The 20678-nt window shown below is 41.6% G+C and overlaps 2 protein-coding genes across 2 annotated transcripts; both read left to right on the top strand.

The window, feature by feature from the left end:
• Positions 1 to 631: 631 nt before the first annotated feature.
• On the top strand, positions 632 to 2126 carry gdf15 (Growth differentiation factor-15; the record flags this gene model as incomplete). Its single annotated transcript, XM_080859215.1, has 2 exons — positions 632 to 953; positions 1354 to 2126. The coding sequence occupies 2 exons, from the start codon at positions 632 to 634 to the stop codon at positions 2124 to 2126; spliced, it is 1095 nt and encodes a 364-aa protein (XP_080715341.1).
• A 4258-nt stretch (positions 2127 to 6384) lies between these two features.
• On the top strand, positions 6385 to 20200 carry crtc1a (CREB regulated transcription coactivator 1a; the record flags this gene model as incomplete). Its single annotated transcript, XM_080859618.1, has 14 exons — positions 6385 to 6511; positions 9486 to 9602; positions 9845 to 10020; positions 10165 to 10218; positions 10668 to 10762; positions 10982 to 11067; positions 11151 to 11194; positions 13550 to 13770; positions 16038 to 16177; positions 16461 to 16682; positions 17439 to 17543; positions 18713 to 18799; positions 19661 to 19841; positions 19983 to 20200. The coding sequence occupies exons 1-14, from the start codon at positions 6386 to 6388 to the stop codon at positions 20198 to 20200; spliced, it is 1872 nt and encodes a 623-aa protein (XP_080715744.1). The 5' UTR covers position 6385.
• Between the last annotated feature and the right edge of the window lie 478 nt (positions 20201 to 20678).

Below are 20678 nucleotides of genomic sequence, written 5' to 3'. Positions count from 1 at the left end.
ATAAAAGGACGGCACACACATATTTTAACTGAACATATCATTTACGAGGATTCAGATTTGCATATCCAGTCAAGGTGAAGGTCAGCTTTTTTATGAGTCTCCTGAGGGTTAGGAAAACCTGAGTGAATCACCAGCAACACTACAGCAATTGTATGGGTGGAGACACCAAATTCCTGTAATATTGCACCATACTTACATAAAAGGAAGAATGAGAACAGCACCTAGATACAATTATTCAAAAGTCAGCTTTATATGTTATAATAATGCTACAGTACTATTAGAAAAAGTATGGTCAGATTTTATTCATACTATACATTTTTCAATCACATACTGTATGTGTGTGCTGCTAACCATGGACCCCATCCTTGGTGGTGCTGGTCAGTGTTTACACACAGGTGCCTGCCTGCTGAGCTCTGGGCATGAAGATGTTAGTATTCTAGTTAGGAAACGAGCCCAGATTAGAATAATTCAGGAGAGCAAACACCTTGAGGCCACTGTGGTGTGGTAAGCAGGTGAAAAAAAAACAACAGTCAAAAGGGGTGTGTCCAGCACCTATAAATGAAAAGGCATGCGTGGAATTTCATTTATACTCCCAGTACACACATAGAGAGCCACACGCGACAACCCTGCCATGCTCAGCTCAGCAACCCAGTACATCCTGTTATCCCTTGGAACCTTCACTCTCTGTTTTGGCCTGGTTGAGTGCATGGGCCACGGGCAGCTTGGAGACACACACAGGGCCCTGCAGCTAGACGCTCTGAAGGCAAGTATCCTTAGCTACCTGGGAATGGAGCGGCCGCCAGAGCTCAAAGCCAAAGAGTCTGAGCAGGAGCTGGACAGGATGACCCAGCAGTACAGAGAGATGCTGCAGCGGCTCAGGGGCAACTCCACTCAAGAGGAGAAACTCAGGCAGCGCACACAGAGAGTCTCAGTGACCATCCTTCCCGTCTCTGGTAAGCTTGATTTGCCCGTGAAGTAGTGTCAGTAGAATCTGTACTGAGCCTAGTTTACTGTTCTCTGTTTTTTCTGTGTGATTCAATGGTTTTCGGTTCAAGGTTTAATAACTGGTATAATATCCTGTCCATCACATGTAAACTATCCAAATCAAACAATTGAAAAATCCTCACTTTAGTTATGTGCACATGTAACATGAATATTATTAATTGGGAAACTCACCTTTATGGGTTATTATTTATTTTCTTACAAGCTGGTACATTATTCTTTCAAATTAAATTCAGGGCCATGACTGCGGATCCGCAGTATTTTCTGACAATTTTCAGGGGATCATTGCTTAATTGCCTGAAACACATAAAAATGCCAAATTAATTTCAAAACTTTCTGTTGTTGTTCCAGTGGTGCCAGTCAGTGTGCAGAAGAGTGAACATCACATTCATCCCGGGGCTCACGGGTACAGGGCAGAATTCCACAGAACCTCCTCGGTCCGACCAGAGCAGGCACTGGTTCAGGCCCACCTGAAGCTTCACAGTGCTGACCCTGGGCGCTCACGCACCAATCAGAAGATTCGGATCGACATATATGAATCTCGAGGAGGAAACATACTCCTCCACCACATGGAAAAATTTGTTATAAAAAGACGATTTTCCACCAAAAATGTGACACTGGACATAAGAGCTGCGGTTGAAAAATGGAGGGTGAGGTCTGTTAACAGCACTTTAACCATTGATGTAGGTTTTAGCATGAGAGAGAGGACAGAACAGACTATCCCTAAGATAACCCTAGAGTTGGACATGATATCACACGATGGAGAGGGGAAATCAAGGCAGGTCCGGTCCACGAAGGAAGAAGGCTGCGAAGAAGGAAACAAGTGCTGCCGAAAGTCGTTGAATGTGTCTTTCAAAGAGATAGGCTGGTCTGACTGGGTTGTGGCACCCAGCAGTTACAACATGTACTTCTGTGATGGCTCCTGCCCCCACAACTACAAGCCGGCTAGCATGCACACACAGGTGAAGTCACGCATGCATCACATGACCAAAGGCGCCACACCCCGGCCTTGCTGTGTTCCGGCAGCCTATGAACCTATGATCCTCATGCACTACGACAGTCGAGGAAAGCTGAAGCTCTCACCCTTCAATGATCTGATCGTTAGCAAATGCCACTGTGCCTGACCCACTTTGACTGAACAAGACTGAGAGAAAAAAATTAGTATTTATTATAGCAGTTTTACCCCTCAAATGGGTGGCTTTCTTTTCTTTAACAAAAGATGAAGAAAAAAAACAATGTAACCTGTTTGGTAACATTCCAGTTTTTTATTTTGTGTTGTTATAGTTGATAAAATATCATTGTCGACATACTTGCAAACTGCTATATGCCATTGATATTCAAACATCTTTAAAGGATAAATATGAATTATTTATTGTTAATTTATTGCATAAACCTATTTCCTGTAATATTTGCTGTGTTAACTCTGTTACAAAAGAACAAATAATTTATATGTATAAACTTTAAGGTAACTAAGGTATTGTTTGTCCCTTGACATTTCAAAATTATAATGTGTATATTAAAATTGACATTGTATATAGTCTGCTTTAATAAAATATAACATTTTGAAATATGTTCTTGTCTTACATGCGTATTGACATGTTCTGAATGACATAAATGTAAAGGCCAATTTAAACTAACAACACAATGCCATGCACAAATAAACATTTTAAATTTCTGCTGTTCTTAAGTTACGCTCGTGCGACATGACAGAATTAAGTCCAAGATATATTTCACAGTCCTGGACTGCAAATTGCAAAAAATTATGATATCATAATTTCACAGAGGAGATACTGAAATAAAACATGTTGACGAATGTCAACTTCAATAAAGAACCTGGCTCAAATTCACAGCAGAATTAAAATTTCGGTTTGGTTCATATGTAATGCATGTAATGTAATGCATTTTGTAGTCATTTCATACTCCCAAAAATGTCAGGTTGGGTCCAATTTTTCCCTTTTGAGCAATAAACCATACTCTGATAAGGTATTCCAAGGTCAGGGTGTACCGCCGCACGCTACCTTAAGATACAATAGATATGAGAGTCTCTGTCTCAATACAGCAGCCTTGAAACAATTAATACTCTGGCCTTGACTAGACGATGAACGACCTGCAGGGCACTCAACTGACTAGCAATTTCAATGTCCTAGATATTTTTCCACCTTAGAATTCATAGTTCATAGTATTCTTAACAGGCACTATAGTGAACTATATTGTTGCTATAAAAGACAGGCATGACACAAACCCTCTAAAGCTGGAATGGTATATAGTGACTAGTGGGATCTTCACCTGTGGGTAAGAATAAAGTTCACAGACAAAACACATCATAACTCTTGGCAGATACGACAAAGGGTGTGACAAATTTGCAAAGTCCAGGAAATAATCAATCAATATGTTGGCACATACAAATAAGAAATTCAGCCCATCCTCATGAAAGTACAGTTATGTCCGGTACCTCCCTAACCTCACATGGGTATACACAAATGTACATCCTCTGTGTCACCAGATCGTACTGACGATGGAAATGTCCTTAATCTTCAGCTTTGAAAGGCCCGTTACCACCCAAAGTATACAATTGGATGTTAAGGTCAAATCATCAAGCCATATTAAACTGTTTAAAATAGGTTCAAGTGGGAGAGAGCCAACATGAAAAAGTTATCAGGTACAAAAGATAGCTTTGAAAAAAGGGTATAATGTTTTTTACCCACAGCACATTTTGATAGCTGTGACTAGATTGTCACTTGTTTTACATTTTGTGCAGATTTCGGATGAGTTCAGCCTATGAAAAGAAGCTGCAGTGGTATTCTCAGCTGTCTTGGTTAAGTTTGATAAGGATGCCAAAGAACATGGTTCCACCTCCTTTAGGAAAGAAGAAGTGAAATTCATATTTTCAGCTATTTTTAACAGACCCAAATAAAAAAAAAATACATTCCTTCTCCTATATAAAAATATATTGTGGTACAAAAGATTTCTCTCTTGCTTTCAGAACTACCACACAAGGAGGAAAGGAAACACAGAAGGATTGAGAAAAAGAATAGGAGGGAAGAAAACATTTTGATACCTCTCTAAAAAATAACCCTTGAAGAGCTATTTTTCAAGCATCTGGCACAATGTAAACATCTTCCTCTGTGTTGTCTGGCCGACCGCAGTAACTGAAGGAGGGATCGTTGCTATAGATTGCGTCATCTTCTGGATCACACTGCATGTAAAGGTCACAAGGTTCAACGGGGCTGCTGGAAGAAAGGGGATAGTCAGCATGGGTAACTCAGGGTCTTCCGATCACAACCCTTATAATGCAACATTGGCAGTTCCGTCAATCAGTCATGTGGTCACTTTCTAAATACGTGCCAACTGAATAAGCGGAATGTGGGCAAACCCCAGATGAGTGTACTGGGCATTCCACACGTGCCAAAATAGATAAGACATAATGAAATTTTAAAATAAACTCTTATATTGCATCACAAAATGAAAGCAGTTATCAAATCATTGCCGTGTCATTGCTACAATAAAAACTGGTTGATTCCTCACCTTTGAAATAAAAGTATGTACAGCATGATTTGTCACGGTGATATAGCAAAACAAAACTTTTTACCTGTGTGAAGCCAAGTCCATGTTGCAGTGTTGAGCTGTTGCAATGATATCTGAAGGCCTCTTACTAAAGTTTTCATATACTGGGCTTTCTGAGATCTGACGAGAGCTTCCAATCAATCCAGGGTTCTGGGATTCCGCAGGTTTAGAGTGTCGACCCTCCAGGGTTTCACGTTTCGATTTCCTTTGCCGAAAGTAGAGATAAGCCATGCTTCCTATGATGATTGCCAATACCACAAAAAACAATGGCAATCCCACAGCAAGGCCACTCGACTGGGATCCATTGGGATAAAGATTTGTAGTATCGTTCAATGTGTCATTAGAGGCCATCATCTGTACATGTAAGTAAGTAAGTTTTATTCATAGAGCACATTTAAATACAGCATAAACTGACCAGTGCTGTACAATGACAATAAAAGGCAAATAATGCAATATAACAATAAACATTGACCATAGTAAATGGGGGTGGAGGAAACACTTTTACCTTACTTCCAGTCTCACAAAACAAGTTTAATTTGAAAATGTCTTCTGTACTGATATGACCTTATGTGAGTTTTTAAATTACACGATTCATCACATCAAGTATATTTAAGACAAGGCTCTCTCTAACTCTGTGAGACAGTTTACACTACTAAAAAGTACTTAAAGTAAGCAAAAAGGTACATTTGCCACTTACCATATCAGTCATGGATGTGGACTCCTTGTGAGATATTAAGGGACTGTGAGAGAGACTTTGAAAGTAGAGGAGGGGGGGGAACGTTTGCGGAAATGCCCCTAATTATGCGAACAGCTCTCAAGTTCCCTTTTATATATATATATATATTTTTAAAACATGTGTAGTGGCTTCCAGTCAAATGAACAATACACTTACTGTACATATTTACTGATCACTGTGGCCATACCTTTAAATCGTTGGTAGCTATAATGCAAGCATTTCATTACAAATTTACATTTATAAGAAAGTGTAGATCATGATGAATGTGAAAGTGTCAACACATCATCTAGAAACCAACACAGGAAGTCTTGCGAAGTTGTGATGACCTCAACAAAAATAGGACCTCATTTCTTTAAGTAATAAAGACATACAAAGTAACGGTTTTCATATAGTTTTATGAGGAGGGCTCTGAAACCCAGCAGAACTATGGAAGACATTCTGACAATAGTGAACACTGATCATATACCCCCCCCTGCTGTTTCTTGCTATTAGAGCTGATGAAGCAACATTAGGGTCCTTGGCACTGAATTATACCCATTGTTTTTCTTGTAGGCAATGTGATTAGGCACAGTAGTAGGAAGTTGTCACATCAAAAACAACTGCTGGCGTTGGTAGATTTCGTGACGATAACCACGTGCTCGTCATGTCAGGCATTTCAGAAATCCACATAGAAACGTAGTGCATTATGTACGCACATACGCCCCTGGGTCGTGTTGAGTGTTGCTGGCCAATCGACAATTTGTTGTACACAGAGGTTGCGAAATCAAATTGTCTGATAAGAAATTATCTCCACAATGTTGACCATCCTTGTGATTCTTTAAACAATGTGAATGCTGTGCCCAACCATACAAAACCTAGATTTGAAATGAATGGTAACTGGAAAGATATGCTTTAGGTATAGCTTAATTCAAGATTCAACAAAAGTGTCAGGGCCAGCATCACAAAAGGTAGCTCCCGTGTTTTAACCTGAGGTGAGAGTGATGGGGAATGCGGACTCTCCAGATGTGCGTGTTAACTACGCCCACGCGCAAGGACGTGGGCACGCTGTGGTCATTGAAGGAAAGCTGAGTAGAAGAGTGGAATATGGCGACCTCAAACAATCCGCGCAAATTCAGCGAGAAAATCGCTTTACACAACCAGAAGCAAGCGGAAGAAACAGCGGCATTCGAAGAGGTGATGAAAGACCTGAGTATTACCAGGGCAGCAAGGGTAAGGATGCATAATGTCTCTTTTACGACAGCCAGTTAGCCATGGCTAGCAGGCTGTCAACTGTGCAGTTAATGCACGATAGGCTGCCGCTGAAGCTAGCCTGGCCGAGGGTAAACAATAACAAACGTCCGCCTTATGATCGCGGATGCTCGGTAGTGATGTTAACATTCAGTTTGAAAAGAACATTTGCATAGTACTTAAATGATCCCAGGTCGTTTACACAGATTGTATTTCCACCATGCGTACGTAGTGATGGATCTACCACTAGATCCCAAACCAGTCTCGGTTAGGATGGTGCACGGATGATTGACAGGCGTCATTTGATGTTTTTTTTTTTCTTATTCTGCAAATGGGCTAGACAGCATTCGGATTTACGGCGTGCCGCATAATCTGTTGTCTGCAACAACGAAGCTGCGAAAGCCTATATGCTATGCTAGTCTACACAATCATGGCATGTAGCTATAGCTCACTATATTTGCACATTGCTGTCAACGGTCAAGTTTATGACAATATTTTATAAGCATGTCAGTCTAATTATTGGTCAGAGTTGGCATAGCTTCCCCACACAGCTACCAAGGTGTGTCTAGATACATTTTTGTGGCCTAAAACTAATCCTCAATTTTAGCAATCAGCTAACTTTATGCCACCACATATTTTAGCCACACTTGCAGTGTGTATGCTGTAGAAAATAATGTATTTCTGTTCAATATTTTTTTTTAATTATTGAACAGAAATGTATTTTTCCAATTCCCTTAAATGCCAATTAAAAAAAATAAAAATAATAGCACTACTGGAAAACCTATTTGACTTTTTCTAAATGTTTGCACAAGTAGGCAAGTGATGGAAATAAAGCACATGACAAGTGTTCAGCAAGGATATGCCATGAAAAATCTTAAGACATTTAACCAAACTGAGCTAGCCACCATTAGGCCCAGTTTGAACATGGTGACCTTTAGACTATTAATTTAACAAAACTCACATGCCCAGTTCTCATAATACAGCCATTTCACCAAAACAGACCTGGGCAAAAGTGTGGCCCCAGGGCAATTTGCGGCCCCTTGGCTCTCCCTGACCGGCCTGCGGAGGTCAATGGTAAATTAGGAATCAAACGTTAAACGATAGAAATTGCTATCACTATTAATTTGTATATTTATACTATTGCATTGCTCTCGTGTGTGTGTGTGTGTGCGCCATGTGTATTGGTCGCCTGGGCACACCTTTAATACTGCAAAAGCATGCTAATTTTTCATGCTGAATTGAGTTCAGCCTATTGGTCCGGCCCTCCACAACAGTCCAACTATCCCCCTTGGGGAAATTAATTGCCCACCCCTGCACTAAAAGCTGATAGAAAAACTGTGGTATATTCTGATAGTCCTGATATGCTTTTTTTATGGACTGGTAAAATAAGCAACTGTAAGATATTCTCTATTTGTCAAATATAATTACTTGACTTAACAGTGGCTGTGGCATAGGAGGCTTGTATCTTACTTCAAAACCGACTTGTTTAATTAATGCAGTTATTTACAATGGTAAAAATGTATACATTTTGTGTGATGGCAGTATCATTTGCTAAATGTAGTGCAGAAACATCAGGGTGAGCCTTTATTCATCATCATTTTCAGATAGTGACTGTTTTAATTTCTGCCGTGACTGCTAGTTAGTCTTGTGGTCATAACTATTTTTGGAGTGTCAAATCTAGCTTTTGAAATGATTATGTGTTTCTGTGTTAATTTTTTTTCTTTCAATATCTTTGTTTCTTTGTCAAGTCTAGCTTTTGGAATTATCATGTGTTTCTGTGTCCATTTATTTTCATTTGATATCTTTCTGCAGTAAATAGCCTTTATTATTTTGAAGCTACAGTCACTAGAAGATAAAATAGGTGAGGCTTAATTGATTGAACAGGTGTTATTATAGCTATTATACTGGACTACAAGCCCAAAAATAGGAGACCATTTTGTTTAGAATTTTCCATGTACAAAATGAGCCAAACCATTTGAAAGACTCTGTAAGAGTGTTGGAAGTGGGCACTTCCTGTCTCTAGGAGGTGTTCCATTGACAAGGTGAAGACACACGGAAATATGATTCATTTTGTGGAGCTTTTTAAGGGAACACAGCTGTAGCAATCTGCATGGTCCAGAGACCATTGCCACTTCTATTTTGTGACATTCACAACTTCAGCGGTGTGCTTTGATTGGCAGGGCTACACAAGTGGCTTTAATGACACAGATACATTTTTGCTGTAGCTCATGTGTCATTGCTCTCTGCTTGTTTACAAAAATGTAAAGAGATTCTGACACGTTATATACAGTCGAAATCTTGCCAATCTGTAGACTCCTCATGCATGTAGACCTTGTTGTTGTGGAACTTTTACTGGTTCAGTTTTGGTAGGCCTACATCATTTCTTGTGAAAATCAAGACAGAAGAAAAGCTAAAGGCACGTTAAGGAGGCCATTAATAGACTACTTAAGCAAAGAACAATTGACTCTGCACCTTGAATAAAGCTTCATAATAATGTCACACTTATGCGAAGCTGTGGGGTAGCGTAGAGCCCTACAGTTATGAAGTGGTCGCTCGGATAATCCTAGCATTCAGCAACCAGCCCCCAGCAATCATACACCAAAAATCACAGAACACAGCTTTAATAAATGACATGTAATCTACGAAGATCACACCTTCCAAAAACACAGCTGTCATGTGACTCCGATACTTTGATCGCAGTACAAAAGGAAACAAGGGAAAAGCAGCATGCAAGTTAAAAAAAAAACGACTCAATGCTCAAGAGGACGTGCAGGGTCAGTGTGTGTGCTTCAAATAATGCATTTTTATTTCACTTTTTATGTACTGTGGTCTCTGATTTTATGAGAGAAAACACTCTATTAAATAGTACAATTTTCCCTAGAGCAGATGTGCACAGGGGCACTGTCCCTCAGGAGTGTACCCTTACTCTTACTAATACCCTTACTTACCCTTGCAGTTACAGTTGCAGAAAACACAGTATTTGCAGCTTGGACAGAATCGAGGGCAATACTATGGAGGATCGTTGCCAAACGTGAACCAGATTGGGAACACCACTGTTGATCTGCCATTTCAGGTGATCTCACAGTGGTAATTAAATGTTTTAGTCTTGTAGTGTTTTTGTTAGACATGTTTGTTTTTTCAAAGGCACATTGTAGATTTTCCTGCCTGCCTACTTCTGTATCCCCTGCATGTATGGATTTTCCTTGAATATAGATACGCTAAAATCATGTACGTTTTTTTTAAATAGACCTTTTGTATATTCTGCAGATTTTGCAAATGTGATGTGTAGTTAGAATGTTTTATTGGTCTTTACAGACTGCATTCCCAGGTTCAGGATTGGATGCAAACCGGACTAACAGACACCATGGCCTTGTAGACCGGGTTTACCGAGACAGGAACCGAATTACCTCCCCGCACCATAGACCCCTCTCAGTTGACAAACATGGCAGACAGATATCCTTTTTGAAAGTTAACCAAGTAAAAAATGGAATGTAATGGTATAGGGCCATCGTCATTTGCTTGCTTTCATTGTGGTGTTCCATTTAATGGTAGGCTGTCTTTCTTTTAATTTCCATTAAAACTGTCAATCCACCTTTTTGCTGGTGTTCCCTTAACCTGACCCCTCACATCGGAAGCTGCCCTTATAGTGCTGTTTACCTGTCACCACCACCAGACACCAGCTGGAGAAGGTGAAGATACGAAGTCAGCCTACGATCAGATACCATATCACATAACCGTTACTATCTCTGTTTACTGAAGGGGGTAGTTTGCCAGCATCCCATAATGCATGATTCCCACCTGCCTAAGATGAAGTTGAGCAGACCACATTGCTGTTAACTCCTTGCAGCTGTTCCCCATTATTATAGTTTTATTGTGTTTATCAGTTCATATTATTATATTTATATGGATATAATATTTTTTTCATATTGAATACTGAGCTGGAAGACTTGAATCTATGTCTACAATATAACTGATCTTATCTGAAATGAATAGTGCTTGAATGGTGTGCCTGCAGTGTAATGGAACATGTGTAAGAGAAGCAGTCTCACTGCACACATCAAAGCCAGAGAGAAAGTGAATTCATCTAATGGGTGTCTCACCACTCTGCTGACACGCGTGATCATTTCTTCTGTTGAAGGACGAACTCAGACTCGGCTTTGCACCAAAGCACTTTGAGCCCTGCTTCACAAGACAAGTTTGCCGGAGGATCACAAGACTTACAGCCAAAACAAGGTTCATAAAATATGGATAGATTTTTTTTTAATACGACTCTTTTAATTTCTGGTCTCAAAGGCCTTGATTTCGTCTTTGTAAGAAGATGTATCGACCATATCAAAGGGGTACTGATGGTCATAATCATATGTTAGTCCTTCAGATATGAATTATGACCAGCTTGTCTGCGTCTGTCTGTGTGTGTTTCCTTCATCACTTCCCATCACTTTTCTCTCTCAGTGCTCCTTCTGACCGTGCCAGGGACAGAAATGACAGAAGATGATATGGAGAACGATGACCAGAACAATATATGGGATAGCAAAAAGGTAATTTTGTCTAAAAAAATATGAAGACCTATACTTTTGTTTTGAGATGTTTCACGTGTTCATTGTTCTTTCATGCAACCTAGAATGTTTCCTCGAGGCCGAAGCACTGCAAAGTCCCTGGGATCAAGTAAGTCAAAATGAATAGCCTTGCCAACGGCATGTCTGCCGTCAGTTTTTTGCTGTTGTTTTTGTCAGATGCAATATATCTGGCACTTAAGCATTCACTCACTGCACAGTAAATTAGTCCATACAGAGATCTGCGTGAAACTTGTAAGATGAGATATAAAATGAAATCTTAAATCACAAGCACAAGGGGTAAAAGCAAAACCCAGTGATGATGGTCTTGTGTGTTGTGAACAGTGAGGCAGCACATGTAGCGTCTCATACAGACAGCCTGCCTGCTCTCAGAGACCAGCTCTCCTGCTGGTGCTCACAGGGCTGGAGCAGCTCATGCTATGGAGCAGATCAAAGGCTCCGGGGTCAGCAGCTGTGGCCTCCCCCAGAGCAGAGCACTGACTGAGGCAGCATGGGGAGCTCATCACGTGGCACATGGTGTTTCACTAGTGATGTTATGACAAATAATAGTAAAAATAATATTAATAATACACATATAATGCACATATTTTATGTATATACAGTGCCACTTGAAAGTATGTGAACCCCTTGAGGACTTAAGCGTTTTCTGTTGTTTTACCATGATTTTTCATTTTTTTATCACCAATTTTCCATAGATGAAATGTCAGGTTTATGTTTATCATTTGCATGTACTTGTTTAGAGGAAATTGTTTGAGAAGCTGAAAAACTACATGAAACATGGAATTAGTCCATTTCAAAAGTAAGTGAACCCCCAGCTGAATTGATAAAGTCAAGCAGGTAACAGATTCAGTGAAACTTATTTGGGTGAATAATTAGTCAATTGAGCAAACCGATCATCTGAGACATCCTTAGGGAAAGGTTTGGGCCATACAGATTAAAAGAGAGAGGAAACCAACCAAACTACTGTAGTGCCAAGGTGTACCCACACAGATCAACAATGCCGAGAGGAAACATGCCGAGAGGAAACGAGATATCCGAGAACATCAGGAAGAAGGTACTGACAGCCCATCAGTCTAGGAAAAGCTATAAGACCATCTCCAAAAGATTCCAGCTCCATCCATCCATCCAAGACAAATAATTTAGAAATGGAGGGTATTCAACATGACCGCATCTCTGCCTAGAAGTGGACGCCCATCAAGACCATCACCAAGAAGCACCAGAAGAAGAATAAATCAGGTAAAAGTCAACCCACACATCACCTCTAAAGAGTTTCGGACCTCTCTGGCAGCATCTGGGGTAAATGTACATGGGTCTACAATCAGACGAAAATTGTTGGTTTTGATCGTGACAAAATAATTCTATCTCGGACTCATCTGTTTAAAGAAGGGACTTCCAGAAGGCCTTTGGTTTATCCAAGTGCTCTCGGGCAAAGTTGAAACGGGCAGTTTTGTACTTTCTTGAGAGCAGAGGCTTCCTTCTAGCAACCCGATCATGAATGTCATGTCTATTCAATTTTCGTCTGATTGTAGACCCATGTACATTTACCCCAGATGCTGCCAGGGAGGTCGGAAACTCTTTAGAGGTGATGTGTGGGTTGACTTTTACCTGATTTATTCTTCTTCTGGTGCTTCTTGGTGATGGTCTTGATGGGCGTCCACTTCTAGGCAGAGATGCGGTCATGTTGAATGCCCTCCATTTCTAAATTATTTGTCTTGGATGGATGGATGGAGCTGGAATCTTTTGGAGATGGTCTTATAGCTTTCCCAAGACTGATGGGCTGTCAGAACCTTCTTCCTGATGTTCTCGGATATCTCGTTTCCTTTCGGCATTGTTGATCTGTGTGGGTACACCTTGGCACTACAGTAGTGTGGTTGGTTTCCTCCCTCTTTTAATCTGTGTTGCCCAAACCTTTCTCTAAGGATGTCTCAGATGATCGGTTTGCTTAATTGACTAATTAAGCACCCAAATAAGTTTCACTGAATCTGTTACCTGCTTGACTTTACAAATTCAGATGGGGGTTCACTTACTTTTGAAATGGACTAATTCCATGTTTCATGTAGTCTTTTGGCTACTCAAACAATTCCCTCTAAAAAAAGTACATGCAAATGATAAACATAAACCTGACATTCCTTCTATGGAAAATTGGTGATGAAAAAAATGAAAAATCATGGTAAAACAACAGAAAACTCCTAAGTGGTCAAGGGGTTCACATACTTTAAAGTGGCACTGTATTATGTATATATATATATATATATATATATATATATATATATATATCTGCGTGCCCATATACATATATATATATATATATATATATATATATATATATATATATATATATATATATATATGTATATATATATCTGCGTGCCCATATATATATTGGTGTTTGTACGTACTGTATGTCTGGGTCAATAAATAATTTCTTTCTTTCTTTCATTCTCAGCATATTTCCATCTCCAGACCAAGACATTAACAACTCTCTCATCCCTGGCACACTCAACACTGGTGGTTCATTGCCTGACCTGACAAATATCCAGTTTCCCTCTCCCTTGCCGACTCCCCTGGACCCCGAAGACTCAGCGTCTGGCCTCAGTGCCTCTAGCAGCACGGGCAATCTCACCCTGGGCTCCCACACCAATATGGGTCTCACCTCCAGCAGCCCAGGTACACGAAACGCACGTCTCACAGCGCCTCTCTTTCTCTCTCCCAGGCTGCGCTGCTGCTGCTTAAGGTTTTCACCCATCACATTTCAAGTGTCTTGGATTAATGGTTGCAGGGATACAGCACCCAGATAGCACCTTGGACGGGTTGTGGGTCAAGTTGGATCTCTTCTGACATTTTATTCCCTAGATGTAAACAGTTTAGCAGAGGTTCATACATTTTGTCAGGTGCAAATTCAGAAATCTGGATGCATTAGAATCTAGAGCTCTCAATTGACCCTTCCGCAAACTCCGCCCCCCTTAGCAACGTTTGGTATATCAGTCAAGCATTCACGTTTCCCAGGTTCTCAGCATTGGTATGAATGGGGTGGCAACATGTTTTCAACCGTGTCAATTTCAGCTCTATCCAAAGAAATCATAAGCATTTTTTGGAAAAACAGCAAGATCTCAGATCGAAGCAGGCAAAAGGGTCTGCAATATGCTTATATAGGCTACAACCACGACATTACATGCTGTGTTTGTAGACAGACAAATGCTAAGGCTAACAGGTTCATTCCAGCTATGTTTATTTGTTCTATTATCTACACAGTCGCCGCTACGCAAACATGTAAGGTGGTAAAACTGAATCGTATTTTAAGCAAGGGTTTTCTCACGTTTTCGATGCAGTGGGCAGATTTTAGCGACATAGCTTCTTGGAACAAAGTAGGTGCTTCTGTTTACGTTGCTGACATTCAGCTGATGGGGGGGGGGGGGGTCGTCTACATTGTTTGATCCACAGCAGGCATTTCTCTCTCTGGGTCTTGGGTTTCGGGAAGGGATAAAATGTTACCCCTCCCTCCAGCCTTTTTGGATATCGACTGTCAGAATTACACACTCCATAAGCACAACGTTTCATTTTCTCTTCTCGAGCAGACGTCTCTCTCATTGACTTCCATTCATCAAAATGGCTCGCTTGACTGAGGTCCCGAGCTTAGTAACCGTTGCTATGCTATGATTGATCAGTTACCGTTTTGGGGAGTGGTCGCGGAAGGGTCAATTACACAATAACTTCGATTTGAACCAACATGTTACCTGGCAATATGCTTATTGTGGCGCCCCCTCGTGGCAGGTGGAAATCATTGCAGTTGCTTTAGTGGTGAGTGGCAATACGTGTGGTGCTTGTAGTCCATATAATTATTGCTAGTTTGATGTAAGAACAACATAAGTATCAGATACAAATCAAATACAGAAAGGTTTCAGCTGGCTCACTGCTTAAATTGCGCATAACAAATAGTCCTTGTTTTCTCATAGCCTTATACAGAAACATCAGCATAGGAATGCACTGTTCTGCAAAAGTTAAGTTGCAGTCATTTGAATTTGAATCAATAACTGTCTGGTATGGAAACTCTGACAGTCGAACAAAAATGAAACTGGAGAGAGTGGTGACCAAAGCCTCCAACATTATTGGTTGTGACCTTCCATCAGTCCTCTCATTGTATGCTGAGCGTAGCTTAAATCGCGCAAAGAACATTATCAGAGACTCCTCCCATCAAAGCCATGACTTTTTTGAACTTCTACCTTCTGGAAGACGCTACAGATCCATGCGAGCTGGAACGACACGCTTCAACAACAGCTTCTTCCCCTCTGCTGTCAGACTCCTTAACTCTCAATGCTGACCTGGAGTATTTTTTTTTATTTTTATTTTTGCTTTCCCTACCCCCTTCTCTCCCCTCCTACTGGCCTGAGCTACCTATGTCAAAGAATACCACCAACATTGTTGTGTGGCAATAAAATGTTATCTTATCTTTTATCTTAATTCTTCATAGCCTTCCTCTGAGCGGTCAGCATGACACTGCACTGCTCTGAAACAATCACATTAACGTTATCTCCTTAGCTGTGCTTTAATCTAATGCATGCATCTACCAGCACATCTTTTAATAGTTCGATTAACTTTCTCTACTACTCTAGACAGCTCCAATTCATTTGGTTAGGTCTATTCTCGTCTCTGTGACAGTAGCCGTCCTCATACATACCCTCAATGCAAAGTGCATGTGGCAGCAGCAGCAGCCTTCCCCATCGCTCCAGGGTTGGAGTTATGCTGATTTTGAGGCTGCGCTTTCTCAGTGTGTGTGTGTTTGTGTGTGTGTGTGTGTGTGTGTGTGTGTGTGTGTGTGTCAGTGTGTGTGTGTGTGTGTGTGGCTTCAGTCGACACCACTGCAAGGTCTGTCTGCCTCCTTTTTGTTCACAAGCTGCTGTCTCTCAACAGTTGTGTCTGTGTCCGTCCCTCTCCAGGCGTCACCTCCTCGCAGCCCATGACGGTGAATTCCCAGGGGCAGCAGAAGGGCGTGGTCCCCCTCATCCTGAACACAGACCCCAACCAGCAGCCGGCTCTCCAACAGCTCTCCCCAACACTATCGCCCACATTCGTTCAGGTCATACACATAATAATAATAATAATACTTTAATATTATATAGCGCTTTTCTAGGTACTCAAAGACGTGTTATATACATATGTGTTCCTCACTAATAAGCTTCTTATTAAGATGTGGAGCCCTTATTAATTATTTCTTAATAGTTTCTGTCTGAGCAACCTGAGGTTGTAGTCAGTTAAAGTGTAATGTACAGTTGAAATGTTTTCTGAATTTTAACACATAGTTTAATGTGAGGTAAAGTTATGAACGTGCTTGTGACTCTGTCGTCTGCCTTCCCTGACAGGCAATGACAATAGACGCTGTGATGCTGGAACAGCACCTGGCCCAGTACACGTTCTTCAACCAGTCGCAGACACAGCTGGTGAGTGGCCAGCAGCAGCAGCAGCAACAGCAGAATGCAGGGCTGACCAGGCTGGTCCAACTACCACCTCTCTCTGTAAATGCCACCCTGGCACAGCAAACCTTAGGCCAGACATCGCCCTCTGGTGGCGTGGACCTCAATTCAGTGAGTTCACAAACCTTAAACATTTTTTGTCTCAGCCTGTGTTGCTTGTGATTAACTACTTCTCTCCTCCAAGATGTCTTCCATTTCAGTGCCCCATATGAGAGAACTTATTCCTGAACTGCTTCGATTCTATTTAGGTGTGAATGTGTTGCAAGTGATTGTGTCAAAGGGTGTGTGACATCCTAGTGCTAAATGTATGATTTTGTTGTGAGAATAAATTGATTCACAGTGCTGATGTGATTGGGTGGCTGCCTTGACTTGCCATCTCCTAGCTCGTCTAAACTTTAAATGAGTTTTGTATAGATAATAAACACTGATGCACCTACTGATCACAGAGAGAAAATAAGTATTCTTTTCTTTAGATCTTTTAAAAATGGAAGTTCAAACTAAATCCCTTGGATGAAGTTTTTCCCTTGGAATAAGTTCTTCATGCCTTACAAACGGTGATTTTTGTTATCATTTCAATCAATGGTCTAAAACATTAATTATGAACTATGGAAGCTGGATATCGATGCGGTGCAGGTCAGGTTAGTGTGCTTTGTTCCATGGCGCCACAGGTGTGTATCTTACTGCACTGTTACCATAGCAAGGAGGATGAGGAGGAGGAAGATTATGAGGAAGATGAGGATGAGGAGGAGGAGGAGAAGGAGCACAAAAATGCATATGGCAGGAGGACGTGCCACTAGACCCCGAGTGACCTCACAGGCTCCACCTTGTGGTGCCCCGTCAGTCTAACTGTCATATTATCCCGTGTAGGCTTCCACCCTCCATCAGTACCGCAGTAGGATGGGTTCTTCGTCCAATCAGTCACCAACCTCCCCCATCTCCAACCAAGGCTTCTCTCCTGGGGCCTCGCCTCAAGTAAGGGCGGCTCCACCTCCACCCCCAGCCTCATTGTGCTCCGTTGTTTTGTGCCGAGCCGGGCTTGGCTGCTCTCTGTCCAGCTGCTCTGTGTCAAAGCTCCCATCATGTCTCTGCGTCTGACCGATCGCTGACTTCTTCGCTGTCTGTGTCCCGTTGTAGTGTCCTGGTTCCTGGCCGTGTTTTGTAAAAGGATCCTGTTTGGGGTCGGCATCCATATTTAAGACAGACATAGTGTTCAACAAGTATTTGAAATTCTGGTTAAGGCACAGGTATAGCAAATTTGAGTAACTTTTAGATGCATACAAAGTACCCGGGACCAAACCATAATGCCATACCTGCTGTTGCACTGACAGTAAGGCCTATAGATATAATATATTGTAACTGTGTATAAAAACGACATGCGTGTGTTATTAGCTACGTTCGCATTGTCATGTTAATCTATTATTAAACTTATCTCTTAAGCATATCTATTGTTTAACAGACTGGCCGATTTTTAACATACTGGCCGATAACCGACGTAGCTACGCTCTACTACAAGTAGTCAGACCATAACACTGCCAAGCAAATGTATGTGACATACAGATGTGCTAACAATGCCTTTTTTGAGAACTACTTTTGATTCGGTGCTTAGTTTGTGATATTGAAATAATTTCATCTGCCTCCTTAAATCTCTGGGACATATATTGTTGTCTTTCCATTATAGGGTTTATACTCCACAGTCCAACTTCTGAGCCGCCTGTGGCAGATAGCACTGTAGGACATCTTAGGAGTTTTTATTACAGGAACAGTATAAGATGTAGTATGCTTACCCTCATTGTGTAACCAAATCTATTGTGAAGGCGCACACCAGAGTGCTCTTTTCCGTTTCCTCTTTTGATGATGCACTAAAAGATTCCACTGTTATTTGCCTGAATCAGATCTGTGTTTGTTTATTTATGTGTTGCTTCTGTAAAAGGTGATCGTGAATGTTTTGAGCTGTGGACCCATGTGGAGACATGTTTCAACAAATATTTCTGTGTTTGCCAGCAGTGAATCATTGTACAGTCATTTGGAAATCATCTCTCATCTCACCCCGTGTCTTTCCTTTTGTGAATGGGGTTCGCTTTTCATACCATGGGTTGGAACGTTTGCTGGCAAGTGTCGTGACGATCATGTTTTTGTTGTAGCACTCCTCCATCCTGGGAAGTGTCTTTGGCGATTCCTTCTACGACCAGCAGATGGCCTCCAGGCAAACAAGCGCTCTCTCTCAGCAGGTCAGTTGAGAAACATTCAAACTGGATTTTTGTTGTTGTTGTTTTAAGGTAACACTCATGCAACCTGCAAGCTGGTGCCAACGCAATTGTTTTATCTTCAGACATATTTTGTTCTGGTATTCTGGTCTGCTCTAGTCTCTGAGTGTCGTGATATGAGATATCTCTAGGGGGCAGGCTAAACCTGTTCTTTCCTCCTCTCTACTGGAGGATTTGCTGAGCCGTTTCATTTATCGGGCCAAATAGAGCTGGAGTGTGCCAAGACTAGTTGCGTTTCTATTGTCGCTTCTGGGGCTTGATATGGCCTCATCAGGGCTTCCTAGGGGCTTCCTCAAAGCTTCCTCAGGGCCAGTAGCATGGGGCCTTTGGGCTGCCAATTACTCTTGCCAACTTGTATGGTGTAATGGTAAAAGGTGGGGTTAGAAGAGCCAGGTAAAACACAACACTCATTAATCATTTAAACACATTTCAATACTTAACACAGCTGGCTCAAATTACCACAATATGTATGGATGTGTAATATGAAATTCAGATTGCATGATGGTTAAAGGTAATATATTGCAATGAATGATTGGCATTAGCATGTAATGCTAATCCATGGTGTCCTTAAAAGAGAGGCCCTAAGTGTTAAAAAACAAAATGTGTGTGTATATATACTGTACTCGAACTCACAACCTCAGACAAGGGCGGTGCTAGTAAGGAGGCTAAAACCCATGGATGCTGGCATTTGTTGCTAACACGTCTCTTATGGTGTTAGGGAGTAAGGAGATGATGAAAAATCTGAGCTCCTCTAGGATTTGTTGCAATGGCTACTCCTACAGTGCAGTGCAGTGACACGTGATGCGGCTTGTGCTTTATTCCCAGTTGGAGCAGTTCAACATGATGGACAGCTCGCTGAGCTCCAGTGGTTTGTACGGACCAGGCTCGACTCTCAGCAGCTCCCAGGCTGCCCTTCTGGGCCTCTCGGGTAGTCATGGCAGCCTGCAGGACTCCCAGCACCTGGGCTACAGCAGCCATGGCAGCATTCCCAACATTATCCTCACAGGTAATTCCCTCCCTGGCAGCATTCCCCACACCACACTGCAATGGTGATGAAATGATGTTGAAGTAATGACGATGATGGTAATAATATTTGTTGCCAGATGATTTAGTTAATATTCCCCCTATGTACCTCCCCTGTTTGCAGGTGACATCTCCATGTCTTCATTGACAGGTGAGGCTCTGTCCAAGGAGCTGGAAGACTCCCTAACGTGCAACGACAGCTTCGACGCAGACTCTCAGTTCCCCTTAGATGAGCTCAAGATAGACCCTCTCACGCTGGATGGCTTGCACATGCTCAACGACCCAGATATGGTGCTCACTGATCCAGCCACCGAGGATGCTTTTCGGCTGGACAGGTTGTAGCTAAGTGTGTGCTTTGGATGGGATTGAAGGGTTGGTCAGGGGTCCAGTGTGTGCTTTGGATGGGATTGAAGGGTTGGTCGGGGGTCCATTTTGCAGGTGTGGGACAGGAATACAAAAATCATCTTGGCTTAGTCAATTACAGCAGCCTTCTCTGCCCTCTTTCTGTCCCTAATGATGCGTAGAAAATGTGCACTGGGAGTCTGTTGTCGGAGAGATGGTTTGGCCTGGGGAATGGTTGGCTGCAGATGTAGTAGGGCGGAGCTGCTGGAGTTGAGATTTTGGTATTTTGAATATTCACACTCCCCTAAATGAGCTTTGTTTTTTGTGCATCTTAAAGGTGGAAAAACACTACATGGTTAATGGGTTTTTGTTTTGTCACAGAAAAGACCTGTTTCATATTATTACGTTATAGTGTCTTTTTTTTTTTGGGCTGGTGCTTCGTGTTTCGTTTTGCTCGTTTGCTGACTGTCGAATGGCA

This window comes from Sprattus sprattus, assembly GCF_963457725.1.
Source record: "Sprattus sprattus genome assembly, chromosome: 20".
NCBI classification, from domain to species: Eukaryota; Metazoa; Chordata; class Actinopteri; order Clupeiformes; family Clupeidae; genus Sprattus; species Sprattus sprattus.
The sequence above is the reverse complement of the archived record's forward strand: the minus strand, read 5'-3'. Positions and strand labels throughout refer to the sequence as shown.